The following is a 14,452-nucleotide window of genomic DNA, read 5'->3' on the forward strand; positions in this document are numbered from 1 at the left end:
GAGCAGCCAAGCTTTTCCACAGCCACCCAGACCAAGTCTGTAACCCGTATCTATTCAAGAAATCCTATTATGGGTGGCTTCCCAGATATAGATAGCAGCTGACACAGGCAACATCAAGGGGATGTATGATGGTATCAAGCAGGCCCTAGGTCCAACACAGAAGAGAATTGCCCCTCTGAAGTCTGCCACAGGCGAGGTCATCCAGGACCGGGCGCAGCAGATGGAACGCTGGGTGCAGCACTTCTCTGAGCTGTATTCCAGAGAAAACGTAGTTACCAAAGAAGCGCTGAACAGTATTGAATGCCTGCCTGTGTTGGAGGAGCTTGACAGTGAACCAACCCTAGGAAAACGTCACGTGGCCCTGGACTCCTTTGCCTCTGGCAAGGCACCTGGGAAAGACAGCATCCCTGCTGAGGTCCTAAAGTGCTGCAAAGAGATCATTGCCACTGAGCTGCATGAAATCCTTTGTCTCTGTTGGAGAGAAGGCGGAGTACCACAGGACATGAGGGATGCAAACATCGTCACGCTGTACAAGAACAAAGGCGACAGGGGTGACTGTTTGCCCGAGTTGCACTAAAGAGGCTCCAGGTACTTGCATCTATCCAGAATCGCAGTGCGGATTCTGAGCCAACAGGTCCACCACTGATATGGTATTCTCTCTTAGACAGCTGCAGGAGAAATGCAGGGAACAACGATAGCCACTCTTCATAGACCTCACGAAGGCTTTCGACCTGGTCAGCAGGGATGTCCTCTTCAAGATTCTCCCCAAGACTGGATGTCCACCCAGGCTTCTCAGCATCATCAGGTCTTTCCACAAGGACATGAAGGGCACTGTAGTCTTTGATGGCTCCACATCAGAACCCTTTGACATCCAAAACAAAGTTAAGCAAGGCTGTGTTTTTGCTCCGACCTTGTTTGGGATTTTCTTTGCTGTCCTGCTGAAGCATGCCTTTGGAACTGCAACAGAAGGCATCTGTCTCTGGACCATATCAGACGGAAAGCTTTTCAGCCTCTCTAGACTGAGAGCAAAGTCCAAGTCCAGCTGAAATGTCTGCGTGATTTCCTCTTTGCTGACGATGCAGCCGTCACCTCCCACTCTGCCAAAGATCTTCAGCAGCTCATGGATCATTTTAGCAAGGCCTGCCAAGACTTTGGACTGACAATCAGCCTTAAGAAAACACAGGTCATGGTTCAGGATGTGGACTCACCTCCCTGCATTACAATCTCTGCGCATGAACTGGAGCTTGTCCATGACTTTGTGTACCTTGGCTCAACGATCTCCGACACTCTTTCTCTCGATACCGAGCTAAACAAATGCATCGGTAAAGCAGCTACCACGTTTTCCAGACTCACAAAGAGAGTCTGGTCCAACAAGAAGCTGAGGGAACATACCAAGATCCAGGTCTACAGAGCTTGTGTCTTGAGTACACTTCTGTACTGCAGCGAGTCATGGACTCTTCACTCACAACAGGAGAGGAAACTGAATGCTTTCCACATGCGCTGCCTCCGACGCATCCTCGTTATCACCTGGCAGGACAAAGTTCCAAACACCACAGTCCTGGAATGAGCTGGAATCCCTAACATGTATGCACTGCTGAAACAGAGACACCTGCGCTGGCTTGGTCATGTCATTAGAATGGGCGATGGCCGGATCCCAAAGGATCTCCTCTATGGAGAACTCGTGCAGGGAAAGCACCCTGTGGGTAGACCACAGCTGCAATACAAGGACATCTGCAAGAGGGATCTGAAGGCCTTAGGAATGGACCTCGACAGATGGGAAACCCTGGCCTCTGAGCGTCCCGCTTGGAGGCAGGCTGTGCAGCATGGCCTCTCCCAGTTTGAAGAGACACTTTGCCAGCAGACTGAGGCAAAGAGGCAAAGAAGGAAGGCCCACAACCAGGGAGACACACCAGGGACAGACTACATTTGCTCCCAGTGTGGAAGGGATTGTCACTCCCGAATTGGCCTCTTCAGCCACACTAGACGCTGTTCCAGAACCACTTTTCAGAGCACGATACCATAGACTCCCGAGACTGAAGGATGCTGGTAATGACTACAGAGGGCACATCTGAGTGACAAGGCTGCCACCTGTCAACCATTCCCTTCTGCTATGAATCAGGGTTCCAAATGGCATTGTTCAAAAACCAGGAGAAATGAATTTTAGCAGTGATTTGAGAGGAAGTACCAGTGTCTAGAAGCTCTTGCTATCACAGGCTAGCCTTCTGGAATCTGTCCCTCTGGAACTCTAAGTTTTAAAATTCAAATGAAATAAAATGCTTACAAGAAAAAAAAAACCCAAAGTATTCCCTGTTAAAATCTCTCCCCCTTCCTTAACCAATATCCAGCTCAAAGAGAAATGCCTGATGCTTCCAATAGAAATAGTTATGCCCCTGCGGGGCCCTCCCTATGTGCCCGTGTCCTGTGAGGGCATTCTTAATAGATCTAAGCAAAGAGAACCTGACAGGGCAGAAGGGCAGGAAGCCTTCAGCATACCCAGTGGGCATACTGTTTAGGCCTGCTTAGCTCACACTGAATTATGCCTAGTTTAAAATCCTCCCAGTCACCCACCCACACCAGCAGGTGCCTGCAGCTGCATCTACCAGCTGAAGCTTCCAAACAGGAACAGCCCTGTGCAAGTACTTTACAGTACAAGTGACTGGCTTTAAGGCTATGAGCCCCTGAAAGAAGGACCATGGCATTCTTGCCAGGTGGAGCTGGTAGAATATGGTATTAACAGTTGCTTTTGCTTGAAGGTCCAGGCAAAACACTGGCGGTGAACATGCATAATCAGGGATCCTGCCTACCACCCAAAAAATCTGTTACAAGGCAAGCCACATGTCAATTTTTCAATGGGCTTATTTATTTATTTATCGACTGATTTATATCCTGCCTTTCTCCCCAGAGGTCACCCAAGGTGGCACACCACACTAAAAACCATACACATTATAAAACACAAAAAATATAAATTACATATATAATACAACTTTAAGCCCCTACCCTCCCGCTTAAAAGCTAGTTGTAAAAGAAAATTTTTTTCTATTACCTTTTCATGTTCTTTCAGAAATGAATATGATTCCTGAGATTGTACGAGATTGAGACTCGTACTTTCTGGCTCTGAAAGTTTACTTGCAGAACACCCTGAAGCTCAGGGAAGAAAAGTTCAGCACTCTTTTTATGGTGTCCCTCTGTCATGCGGGACTTTTCATGTTCTAGTGCAGGGGTGTCAAACATAAGGCCTGGGGGCCAGATGCGGCCCACAGAAGCTTTTTATACAATCCTCAGGCTTTCAGCTGCGGAGTAGAGCTGAGGTGTTACTACTGAAAGGGCAGCCCACATGAAAATTGGGCTCTCCTGTATCTTGAAATATGATCAAGATTCATATATTTTCTCTTTTGTTAGTTGCAGCTAATGAATTCCTAAGTGAGAAAAAAGTGTTTATTTTTGGTTATGACCTGTTTAATGACATCACTTCTTGCCTAATGACATCACTTCCGGCCCTCAGCAGGCATCATGAATACTATGTGGCCCTCCGTATGAAATGAGTTTGACACCCCTGATCTAGTGCTTCCAGCTAATGTCTTTGAGCTTATATCCTAAAGGGGAATTGCATCTCCACAGGCCGCGAGACCAGACTACCTCTGCGCATCAAAGGAGAGGCCATGGGTCCCAAGCTACTCTTAAACTTTGATCAGCTGGACGCTGGGAAAATTTTTGTTGGATCAATCCATTGTTATGAGGTGACTGTTGTCGTAAATCATATGTGTTTCCTGCTGCCCTCCGAAAAGCTCTTTTGTTTTAGCAACTCTGTGAGGTGGGTGGTGGTGTAGTGGTCAACTATGAAGTGCAGGAGCTTGTAGTGATACCACAAGAGCCATGCCAATAGAGTCATCTGTTCAGTAAAACTTACTCTCAGGTAAATTTTCACAATTAATAGTCCCACTGTCTCCAGGCCTGAGGATTCAGGACCTGGCCCAGCTAGGTGACCCTTGGTCAGTGCCCAGTCTAGCCAACCCATGATATCACTCAGTTCTCTCATGGTGCTAAGGCAGTGGTTTTCAGACTGGGCCCTGGCCTCTTTCCCCTTAAGGGGCAGGGGCGGGGGCAGGGGGGAGGCAGCGACACGATCCCCAGGATCGCACCACTCAGGAGGGCTGCAGGGACTGGGATGCACTCACCAGTCCCTGCAGCAGCCTGTCAGAGGCGTGTGGAGGTGTGGGGAGCACGAGCGCCTGCAGGGTTCCCCAGGTCATCAGGAGTGAAAGTGGATCGATCGTGCTCCACTTCTGCAAAACTAGGAGCATGATCGCTCCACTTTCGCTTCTAACTAGCTGGGGATCCCTGTAGACACTCGCGCAAGGCTCTCCACACCTCCAACAGGCTGCTGCAGGGGCTGGTGAGTGCACCCCAGTCCCTGCAGCCCTCCTGAGCAGTGTGATCCTGGGGATCGTGTCGCTGCCTCCTCCCTGCCTCCCCTGGGGATTGCATTGCTGGGGATTGCATTGCTCCCTTCCCCTCCACCCCCGCTGCCTACCCCACCCCTGCAAGGACTTACAGCGGTGCAAACTCTCCTAGAGAGTTTGAAAACCACTGTGCTAAGGGGAAATGTTCACAAAACACATTGCGTATTTCATCTAACTATATGAAATGTAAGCTGCGTTATTTTCTGCTGTTGTGGAGTGTGATGTTGGTGTGTCTGTTTAATGGAGATACTCTATATATGCTGTTTTGAATACAAGTATCAACAGATTTCACTAGAGAATGCAAATAAGTTGTAACTATGCCATGCAACCTGCTTCTTATCATTTACCTTCACTCCTTCTCTGCTGCAGGTCATCCTGTCTAACAAAGGCGCTATTGATGCCCTCTTCAACCTGACCTGGCCATCCACTGCCCTGGGCTCCTGCTTTAACTTTCATCCCAGTGAAGGCATAATTGAGCCAGGTGGCCATCAAGCCATTCAGATCACCTTCAGCTCCACTGTCCTGGGACATTTCCTTGAAGAGTACAAATTTAATGTGAATGGATCTCCCCAGCCAGTGTGCTTAGTAATTCGGTAAGCTGGAGACACAATAAGGAGGAGCATGGTGCATACTGTTTGTAGTCAAAACTGATATTTGAAAAAACATTATTTTTACAGTAATATATATGCAAACACACACACACGCACGCACACACACACACACACACACACACACACACACACACACCCCCTGTATCCAGATATTTTCCTTCCTCCTGGGTTCTGTTACACTCTGGTGCAATCAAAAAATAAAACCCTATGGGAAGACGACTATGGAGGGGTTATCTCACTTCTCAGTGGTACTAACTGGGCTGTGGCCTGTGTTTGTGGGGGGAGGAGTATCTCTTGTAGACAGAAAAAATCTGCATAATAAAATCTACATAATAAAATTGAAGTTACCCTTAAATTGCTGTAGGAATACAAAATTAAGTCCCTTAGTTCTTGGACAGCCACACTGGAATGGGATGTTCTGTCCGCAGACATTCTGCCATCTGTTCTTAACCTCTCGTGCACAACACAGCACTTCTCTTTTCTTTCTCTTTCCCTTTCCAGGGGCTGCGTCATTGGACCTACATTTCATTTCAGTGTTCCATCCCTCAATTTTGGAGATGTCTCCTTTGGTAAGCTTATATGCTCACAATGAACCATCAACCTATTGTAGATTTTAATTGTGGTCTGGATGAGTGCTTTTTGGAGTGTGGTCTATGGACTGGTGTCGGTCCACGAGCCATCGTTTGCCAGTCTGTGGCGAGTCTAAGGCACTTGTTTTTTTTTTTTGGGGGGGGGAGGGGGCAACTTCTCCTTTTCTCCTACCTGGATCCAACATGTTCATGTTGCTGGATGTGCTCGGACTGCGAGAACAGAAAGAAGAGGCGCTGCTACAGAAGGAGGTGATGGGTTAGGAATAGGTGGCGGCTTTTAATCAGCCTGCCTCTCAGCCTGATGATGATGATGATTCTTGAGAAGTACTGGTCTGGACTAGGCAAGAGAAGCTCTGCTGGATCAGACCAAAGCCTTCCCTGCTCAGCATTCTGTTTCCTTTCCAACAAACATGGGTTTTTAAATGTTTGAATGAGATGAGTGGATAGGTGTTCCAAGAAGGTAAAAGGTAGTATGGGAGAGAATAGCAGAAAATATCTGATGATGATTCTTACTGACTGATGGTTGCTAAGATCAGAGAGAGAGAGAGACTCCTCCCAATGCAGGATAAAATTCAGCAAGAGATGGTGATGGCTGGTGCTGGTGCCAGGTTACTGGGGCTCTGAGGCAAACCTTGCACTGCCCCCCCCCCGGGGGCCCCTGCCCTGCCCCTAATGGCACATTGGGCACTATCCCTGTCACAGCTATGAAAGACTCAGGCTGATGGATGTGGACCTCTGGCCAGTGCCTAACCTGACTAACCCCTGACACCATCACTAGTGATGGCCAGTGACTTGGGTGTTAGACCAATTCATGAAAGAGATTTGTCAAAAGCTATAAGCCATGTCAAAGGTTGTATATCTTTTAAGTGTCAGATGTTAGGGGCAAAGCATATAGGAGAACATTTATTCTCTGCCTGTGGCTTCCAAGAGGCCTCTGGCCAACCACTGTTGGAAACAAGGTGCTGAACTCAGTAGGCTTTGGGCTGGCTCCAGCAGGGCTCTGCTTCCATTCTTTTTGTTGATGTGGTTGTTCACTGACCTTGCTCCCCTTGCAGGCTCAGGTTTCTCTCCTTCATTCCCTGTTGCAAACTCATCTTCACTTACATATTCCTGGGTCATTTATTTAGAACATTTCCATTTCAGAGCTGATCCTGGCTCCTCTGTCTCAGCCTCACTAAAGATTTTTTTTTTCCACAGAAATGATCTGCAGTTTAAATGTGAAATCAATATCGCCTTGTTTGAAGGCATGTTAGTGCTCCGTGCAAAAGTATCTGGCCAGCCCTGCTCCACTGTAATGCACTTGAATCTGTTCCTTCTCTTGAGCATTTCCCACCACTCCACACTCTCACCTCTTCATATCTGATTAATGAATTGAAAGGAAAAACCCAACAGCAAACATTGAAAAACAAAAGAGGGGCAAAACAGATACTTCAGGGACTCCATGCCAGCTTGGAGTATTGGCTGTGGCCCCTCAGCTCCTTTTACCCTTAGTTCCAGCTCAGGCTCAACTATTTTCTTGCCTGCTGTAACCCAACGGCCCTTGTGTGGCCATTATTATGGTCAAATGGGCATAAAGGGTCATCTGATGATCACCATCTCGTGTAATTCTCTCTTCAGTCATAACTGTAAACCAAAAAATAAAAGCTAGCCATTCTTACACACACACAGAACAACAAACCTATGAACTTTGCAGTAAATATACAAACTTCACTGGAGGGTCCCTGCCCTGGAGGGGCCTGGAACAGGCTTGTTCCACCCCCAGGGAAGCCTCAGATTGGCTGGAGAGGGAGGGGGCTCCAGCACCCTTGTCCTCCTCCCTAGCAGAGCTGCCGGACCTGGCCTAGGAGCAGGAGCTATTTACCTCACAGCTCCCTGCTTCACACTGACTGCCTCTCATCACTGGCCTCCCTGTTTTATGGAGCAAGCCCGCCCCCTTTGGCCCCTCCCCTTCCTCCAGGTGGGGCAGAAAAGGCCTTTCCTGTTCCTGGCTTGTTTCCTGCAGTGTTCCTTGTTTACCCTGCCAGCCCCCACTGGCTGGTTAGGGTGAGCCAACCTTCTTTGCCCCCTTCAAGGGCAGGGAAGCCTCCCCACCCTGGGTGGGCATGGGGTGCCTGCTCCAGGGTACGTTGGGGGTCAGGGCATCTGGGAGGGGCCCCAACACTCACTTAAAAATCTAATAAGCAATCTGTCGATTATACCAAAATAGCAATGTATAGATAGGCCTGGAAGAATAGTGCACTGGCTGCATGTATGGAACATGCAAGACAAAAATTATACTGCATGGGAGAATCTTTCGAGCTGTGACACTGGAAAAGAAAGAGAGAATCACAAGAAAGGGGACTGCTGTTTCCTGTTCAGGTTCTGCTGTACTGGCTTGCCCAATCCCTGACCTTTGCAAAAATGACTGGCCATTGTGTCATCCTGCTCTGGCCCGGATCAGCCAGGGGGCACAGTATGAGTCATAAACCTGAAGAAAGTTTTTAGCTACTAGAGATGTGAAATCTTGTTTCCCTAGACAAATCATAGGAGAATTCTCAGACAGCCCCATTTCTACCTAGTGTTTTATTTCCTTCTCTTTCTAGTGTCCCTGACAGTTACCTCAAGGTATTGTAAGAGCACCACTCATAAATTTGTCAGTTTCCTCAGTCTAATGGATTTATCATAAAATTTCTGCTTCCCCCTTTCATGTACAGGGAAACATTTTGTTACTATTTTTTTTTATTTGTTAACAGTATTTCTATACTTTCTTTGAACAACAATTGAGTAAAACAATTTGCAGAATGCAAATTAAAATTTTAAAAATCTAAAACTAGATTTAGAAAAAATCATCAACAAGAACTTAGTTCCTAAAGCCTGGTGGTTTTAGCTTCTGAAAGAATGCTGCAGGCATAAATGGGCCAGCTGTCTGGGAGAACGAATTCCATTGGTCCAGGCTCTGCTCCTGGACAGATGATAGTTTCACCTTCTGAGAGGGCAGAGCCCCAAGCAGGATCTCCTTAGCTGATGGGGAGAGGATGTTCCTGCGGATAATCAGGGCTCGGTCATCTATTGTGACTTTCTGTTGCTTGGCAAATGTTTATGAATCATTGGTTTTCATTTATTTTATCTAGAAGTGTCCTCTCTTTTGTTGGTTATCCACAAACTGGCACATTTTTAATGCTAATCCTTCTTCCTATCAACCCCCTATGTACAATATGGCTGTATATGAGACTGCAGGAGAAATTGAAATTTAATTTGTGCTTATCTCTGTTTGTTGACGTTCTTTTTCAGAACATCCTTCACAGTTTAAGAATAGCTGTCCTAAGAAAGTATCTTGTTGCCCAAATGCAGTTTTTAGCATACTTTTAATTTCTATTGTCTATGAAGTGATGTTACATTGTGGAAGGTCTTGGAAGCTACAACCATTGGAAAGAGGGTGTGAGGGACCTGTGGAATTTCGCCTGGGGACAGCTTGCCTGATCACTGTATTTGGGCTAAGGAATTATTTATTGCCTAGTCCAGTGGTTCTCAAACTGGAGCATCGCAATGCCCCAGCCAGAGAGCCCTGGCCTCTGCCCCCTTAAGGGGTGGGGAGGGGGGAAGGCAGCAACGCAGCCAGCTGGATCACACCACTTTGGACGGGCGCAGGGGCTTGCTGCCACTTACGAGAGCCTGCAACAGAACCGGAAGTGGTTGAGATCGCAATTTTGAGGGTCTCCGCAGTGTGGGGAGCTCTGCAGAGGCTGGCATGGGGGCTCCCTGCACCCCTGGGAGGCTGCTGCAGGCTCTGGTAAGTGGCAGCAGGCTCCAGCACCCTTCCAAAGTGGTGCAATCCAGCAGGTCGTATTGCTGCCTGCCCCCGCACACACACTGCAGCTCAAACTCTTCCTGAAAGTTTGAGAACCTCTGGCCTGGTCCTTCAGCTTGGCAGATAGGGTGAGGGTTAATTTCCTATGTAGCACATGGCCAGAAGCATCATTTAGGAACTGCTCCCATACATTTCAAATCTGGTGTGATTATTGCTCCAGAATTCCTCCATCTCTGGCCAAATTGCAGGTTCTGCGCACTGCCTGACTCCTGATATGTAAACAGTAATGTGGGCCTGAGTGCTCACTATGCCCCCCAAAGGCACAAACCTTGTTGCCTAAGTCAAGAAGGTGACTGCTCTCTGCTTGGGGGGGGGAGGAGTTTGGATGGTATGGCCTTCTGTTGCCTTCTGGCACCTTGGATGTGTTCCGTCAACACCCCTGTTGGGTGACCACTCTCTTTTGCAGGTTTCCCTCATACCCTTTCCTGCAGCCTCAACAATACTTCTCTGGTGCCCATGACCTTCAACCTTCGTGTCCCAGGAGATGGCAGTGGAAAGCCTAGTGTGCAGAGCAGCAATCAGGCCTCTGGTATCTCAGCGGCAAGCTGGACAAAGCCAGTTTTGAATGGCATAAGGCTCAAAGAGTTCACCATCACTCCTAGCCATGGCACCCTCCGTTCGCAAGGTCTCATGGATATCCAGGTACAGGAGCCCAAAACACAGTTTGTCCTGGGGAGCAGAGGGAGCCTGAATTAGAGCTTGTGCCACACTGAGGTTGTAGTAATGCGCCTTCATCAGAGTGAGTTGTGAAGTCACTTGCTTGGCAGTTGATCTAAGTGGTGTTCGCCCAAAGCCTGCTGCTCAAGGGAGAATAATTCTGAGCATCCTGCAATTAGTGACTGAGAAAAAGAATTCTCCCCCATGTGCTCAGGGCTGACAGACCGGCTGCTTTCTCAGCATCTCCAGATCTGCCCCTTTATTCCTGACCTTTCCTCCTGCTAGAATGGTGCTTGCCCAAGTTCTCTGCTCACCACCACCCCAGGTTTCTACAACCTACTCTATGCTAGGCCCCTCCTGCTGTCTCTGTAAGACCATCTGGAATGAACTCCTCTTTCTCTCCCATCAGTGGTTGCAACATCACCCCCATCCCTCAGGTCTTTCCGCCGTCCTTTTACATTCCGCATCAACGTCTAGGCCAGCGGGTAAATGAAATGAGACCCTCAGAGTTGGAAGAATAATTGACCCTTGCCGCTCTAGGGATGGATTTCCAGGGAAATTCTGGGCAACCCGAGTTCTCCAGGGCTGCAAGATCTCTAGGGATGGGCAGCTGTGGGTTTCAGATTTGGAAACCTTTTCGGACGAGAATGTACATATTTGAATTTACTCCTGGGTGACCCGGAGGTTACTGACAGAATGTTACAAGTGCCTTTTTGCAAAGGTCTCCATTAAACACTCATGTGTTTGCCATGAGCAAGAGAGCTTTTGGTCAGGAAGTGAAATGTGCAGTCCCTGGGCATAGCCCAAAGGGAATTTCCCCAGCTCAGAGCTGAGATAACCTCCTTTGCATGCCCTGTATAAGCTCCCCATCCCAAATACACAAGCCATGTGACTGCAGTGGGCCTGCTGCTGATATGCCTCCATTAGTTTGCACAGCCAACTGCTTGCTCTGCTAGTTATGTGAATTAGGATGCAATTCTAACCAACTTTCCAGCACTGGTATGCCAGTGGGGCATGTTCTGCATCCTGCAGTTGGGGGGCAGTCATGGAGGCCTCCTCAAGGTAGGTCAATGTTTGTTCCCTTACCTTGGAGTTGCATTCCCCTTACGTCAGTGCTGGAAAGTTGGTTAGGATTGCGGCCTTAGCCAAGTTCTCTAGGGGGTTTCAGATGTGGGTTTCAGATTTGAAAGTCCCTTTGGATGAGACTGCAGTACATTCAGTACTTGAACTTGCAAGTGAGACATCTTGCTTTGTCAGGGAGCTGGATTCCAATGGCTTGAAGACTGTAAGGGGATGTCTTCATCAGCAACTTTTAATTGCAGTTGTTCTTTTTGTTTGAGTTTCCTTTTAATTTGTCCTTCTCAATCCTCCAACATTAAGGACTGCTCATCATCCATTCCCTGCACTTACGTGCCATAGGGAGACTCTTTTTTGGGGTAGTCAGATGATTGCTGGATAGTCTCTGTGCTGCAGTTGGTAGAGAGTCTTGTTCTTGTAACCAGAACTCTTGTTTCCCTCGGACATGCAGGTGACCATGTGTTCCAACACTGTGAAGACATATGAAACGGCACTGGTTGTGGATGTGAAGGGCAGTGGGGAAGATGTCCTGGCACTTCCAATCACAGCAAGGTATTGCCACTCTCTTGTTGCATTGCCCTGGCCCCTCCCCCAATACCAGTCTTTAATTATATGGGCTTTGCAGCATTGTTGCATCTGCTGTTGCATCTCAGTCTTTGGGTGCAAAAGGAGCATCACAGGAGAAGGAAGGATGCAGGGGAGGGCACCAGGATGCAGGTTGTGTCTCGTTGTCTTGTGTGTTCCTTGAAGCATTTGGTGGACGACAGTGAGATACAGGAAGCTGGGCTAGATGGGCCTTTGGCCTGATCCAGCAGGGCTCTTCTTATGTTCTTATGTTAGGAGCTTGTAACTGCTCTGAGACTACTCAAAAGGACGCAAGGGGCATTTCATCTGCTATCCAGGCTTTCTAGCTTTGGAAGAGGAAGGAGCCAACAGTTTCAGGAGAAGCCTACATGTCTTGCTCCATTTCCTCTCTGGAGTCCTTTCTTTCAGTGAAGTCTACCCAATATGTGGACCTTGATGTTTCTTCCAATGTTTGTCCTCCCAACCACCCCAATGGTTAGGAGAGCCTGGAGGCTGGCAACTATCCCCATCTTGCTTCCTTGTTTGGGTTGCTTCTGGAGTCAAGACACTGCTCCCTTTCGAGAGTATCTTGCAGGACCTTTGCCCATTGATCTAATTACTTCCTCTAGTCCCTCAACTCTTGTAATGAGCGGGGTGGGGGAGAGTAACTTGGTTTTTGCCTGCTCAGGAAATGACCGCCTTGCTGCATTGGAAGTGGGCCTGGCACCTTTCCCTTTGCAAACCTCACACTCATGCTCTTTCCTCTTCCTCCCTGGCTCTGGAACATCTCTTAGGTTAGGTGCACCCAGCAGAGAGCCTCTTTTACACATCAACCAGTTGAGCCTTAGCTGATGCCAGCATGTGCCTGCAGTTCCAAAGTGACCATCACCTGGCACATCTGTTTCGGACCAAGATGTTGGTTGGCGAGTTAATGCAGATGAAGTTTGTTTGTTTGTTGCAGTGTTTATAAACCACCTTTCTGATTGATTCAAAGGTGGTTTCCATAGGCAGGCTGAACACAAACCCCATTTTCCAATGAGATTTTTTACAAGTATCATTCCATGAAAAAATCTCATAGAGCCTCAGTTTCCCCACAAGTTTCCCTTCATAGTGCAGTCGTCATCTTGGCTGCGTGACTCTTGCACTTTCCAAGCTCTCGTAGGCAGCTACACCAAGCTTCAGACCAGTCTCTAAAAGATGCTATAACTGGTTTTTGCCAGCTAACTCCTCCACTGCTCCTCAGAGATATGCCTGCGTCCTCTCAGTCTCCCATCCACCTGCTGATCCTGCTTAGCTTCTTCAGGCAAGGTGACAGATCAAACTCCAGACCTCACCTCCTGTATGGCAAAAGTGTGAGGATTGCACCTGAATCCCCAGCCAAATTGAAAGGAAATATTAGTGTTTATGTTGTTTTAGGATGGAATCACATGGCTGTAAGATCCATATATGACAATTTAATTGTGGATGTCATCTATTGAGCCTTTTCTTTACACAAATATGGCTCATTGCTGGCAAATGAAGCTCTTATATGAGGAGGACCATGTGGAATAGCCCAGTTGTTCTCACACATTTAGCACCGAGACCCGCTTTTGAGAATAAGAATCTGTCAGGACCCACTGGAAGTAATGTCATGACCAAAAGTGACATCATCAAGCTGGAAATTTTTTGCAATCCTACCCACACTGACCCAGGAGTAAGACCCATTTACTACCATTGTTAAAAGCACATACATAGCAGCTTGTTAAAAGTACAGGTCTGTAACATTTCCCCAAGTGCAGTCACATACCATGGGAGCATCAAGTCTAGCATATTAAAAATAAAATATTGAAATGAATGGGGACCCACCTGAAATTGAGTCGCGACCCACCTAGTGGGTCCCAACCCACAGTTTGAGAAACACTGAAATAGCCTGTTAAGTGTATTCAGTGGAACTAGGTCTGGTTGCAGTAATAGCACTGGCTTCTGGTGAGATATGCAGGGCAGGAATTTGCCCCAATCCCCGAATGCTCATTAGTGCCAGTAGTGGGTCTGCGTGTAACAACTTTTGTGAGGTTGTGTTTTGGAAACTTGAGCTTCCAGAGTACTGATGAGCCTCCTTCTGACAGTGCTAAATGTGTTCCTCTCCACCAGCCTCCCCATTCTGGGTCAGCTACAAATGAACTCTGCTCTCTGTTTATTTGCTTCATTTAATTGAATAGATGCATCACACCTCCAGTGCATATGGCTAATCCCATCGTGAATTTTGGACGTTGTTTCCTGCAGTTCCCATACCAGCAAATGGTGAAACTCGTTAATGACAGTGATCTTCCAGGATGCTACTGTGTTCTCCCCCAGGTTGGTCCTGTAGTTTCTCTGCGATTACTAGAGGGATGCTTTCATTTCAGACTGATCAGGGGACCAGGCTTGGGTCACTATACTCATGGGAAGTGTGTGTTCCAGTGGATTATTCAGAATGATTTTGAGACAAATGCCTCTAATAGCCTACCCTGTTTATTTTTTAACACGATTTAAGGATATCAGAATCGTTTTTCGTTTGGTGCTGTTAAGCTAGCAAAATCTTACCAAGAATGCTGAAAAGTGTGCAGTGGCGTATTCTGCCAAAGAGCAAACATCTGCTCCTTCTTCAAGAATTGCTCTGTTACCAAG

At 47.6% G+C, this 14,452-nt stretch overlaps 1 protein-coding gene across 1 annotated transcript in view; it reads left to right on the forward strand.

Annotated features, from left to right (window-relative positions):
• Positions 1-14,452, forward strand: part of LOC136660017 (hydrocephalus-inducing protein homolog) — a 47,729-nt gene that overhangs the window by 21,745 nt on the left and 11,532 nt on the right. The window contains exons 10-15 of the mRNA XM_066636966.1: positions 3,619-3,737; positions 4,830-5,053; positions 5,573-5,640; positions 9,915-10,150; positions 11,694-11,794; positions 14,005-14,140. Of these exons, the coding sequence (XP_066493063.1) occupies positions 3,619-3,737; positions 4,830-5,053; positions 5,573-5,640; positions 9,915-10,150; positions 11,694-11,794; positions 14,005-14,140 (884 nt within the window). The remainder of the gene's footprint in view (positions 1-3,618; positions 3,738-4,829; positions 5,054-5,572; positions 5,641-9,914; positions 10,151-11,693; positions 11,795-14,004; positions 14,141-14,452) is intronic.

This window comes from Tiliqua scincoides, chromosome 9 (genome assembly GCF_035046505.1).
Source record: "Tiliqua scincoides isolate rTilSci1 chromosome 9, rTilSci1.hap2, whole genome shotgun sequence".
NCBI classification, from domain to species: Eukaryota; Metazoa; Chordata; class Lepidosauria; order Squamata; family Scincidae; genus Tiliqua; species Tiliqua scincoides.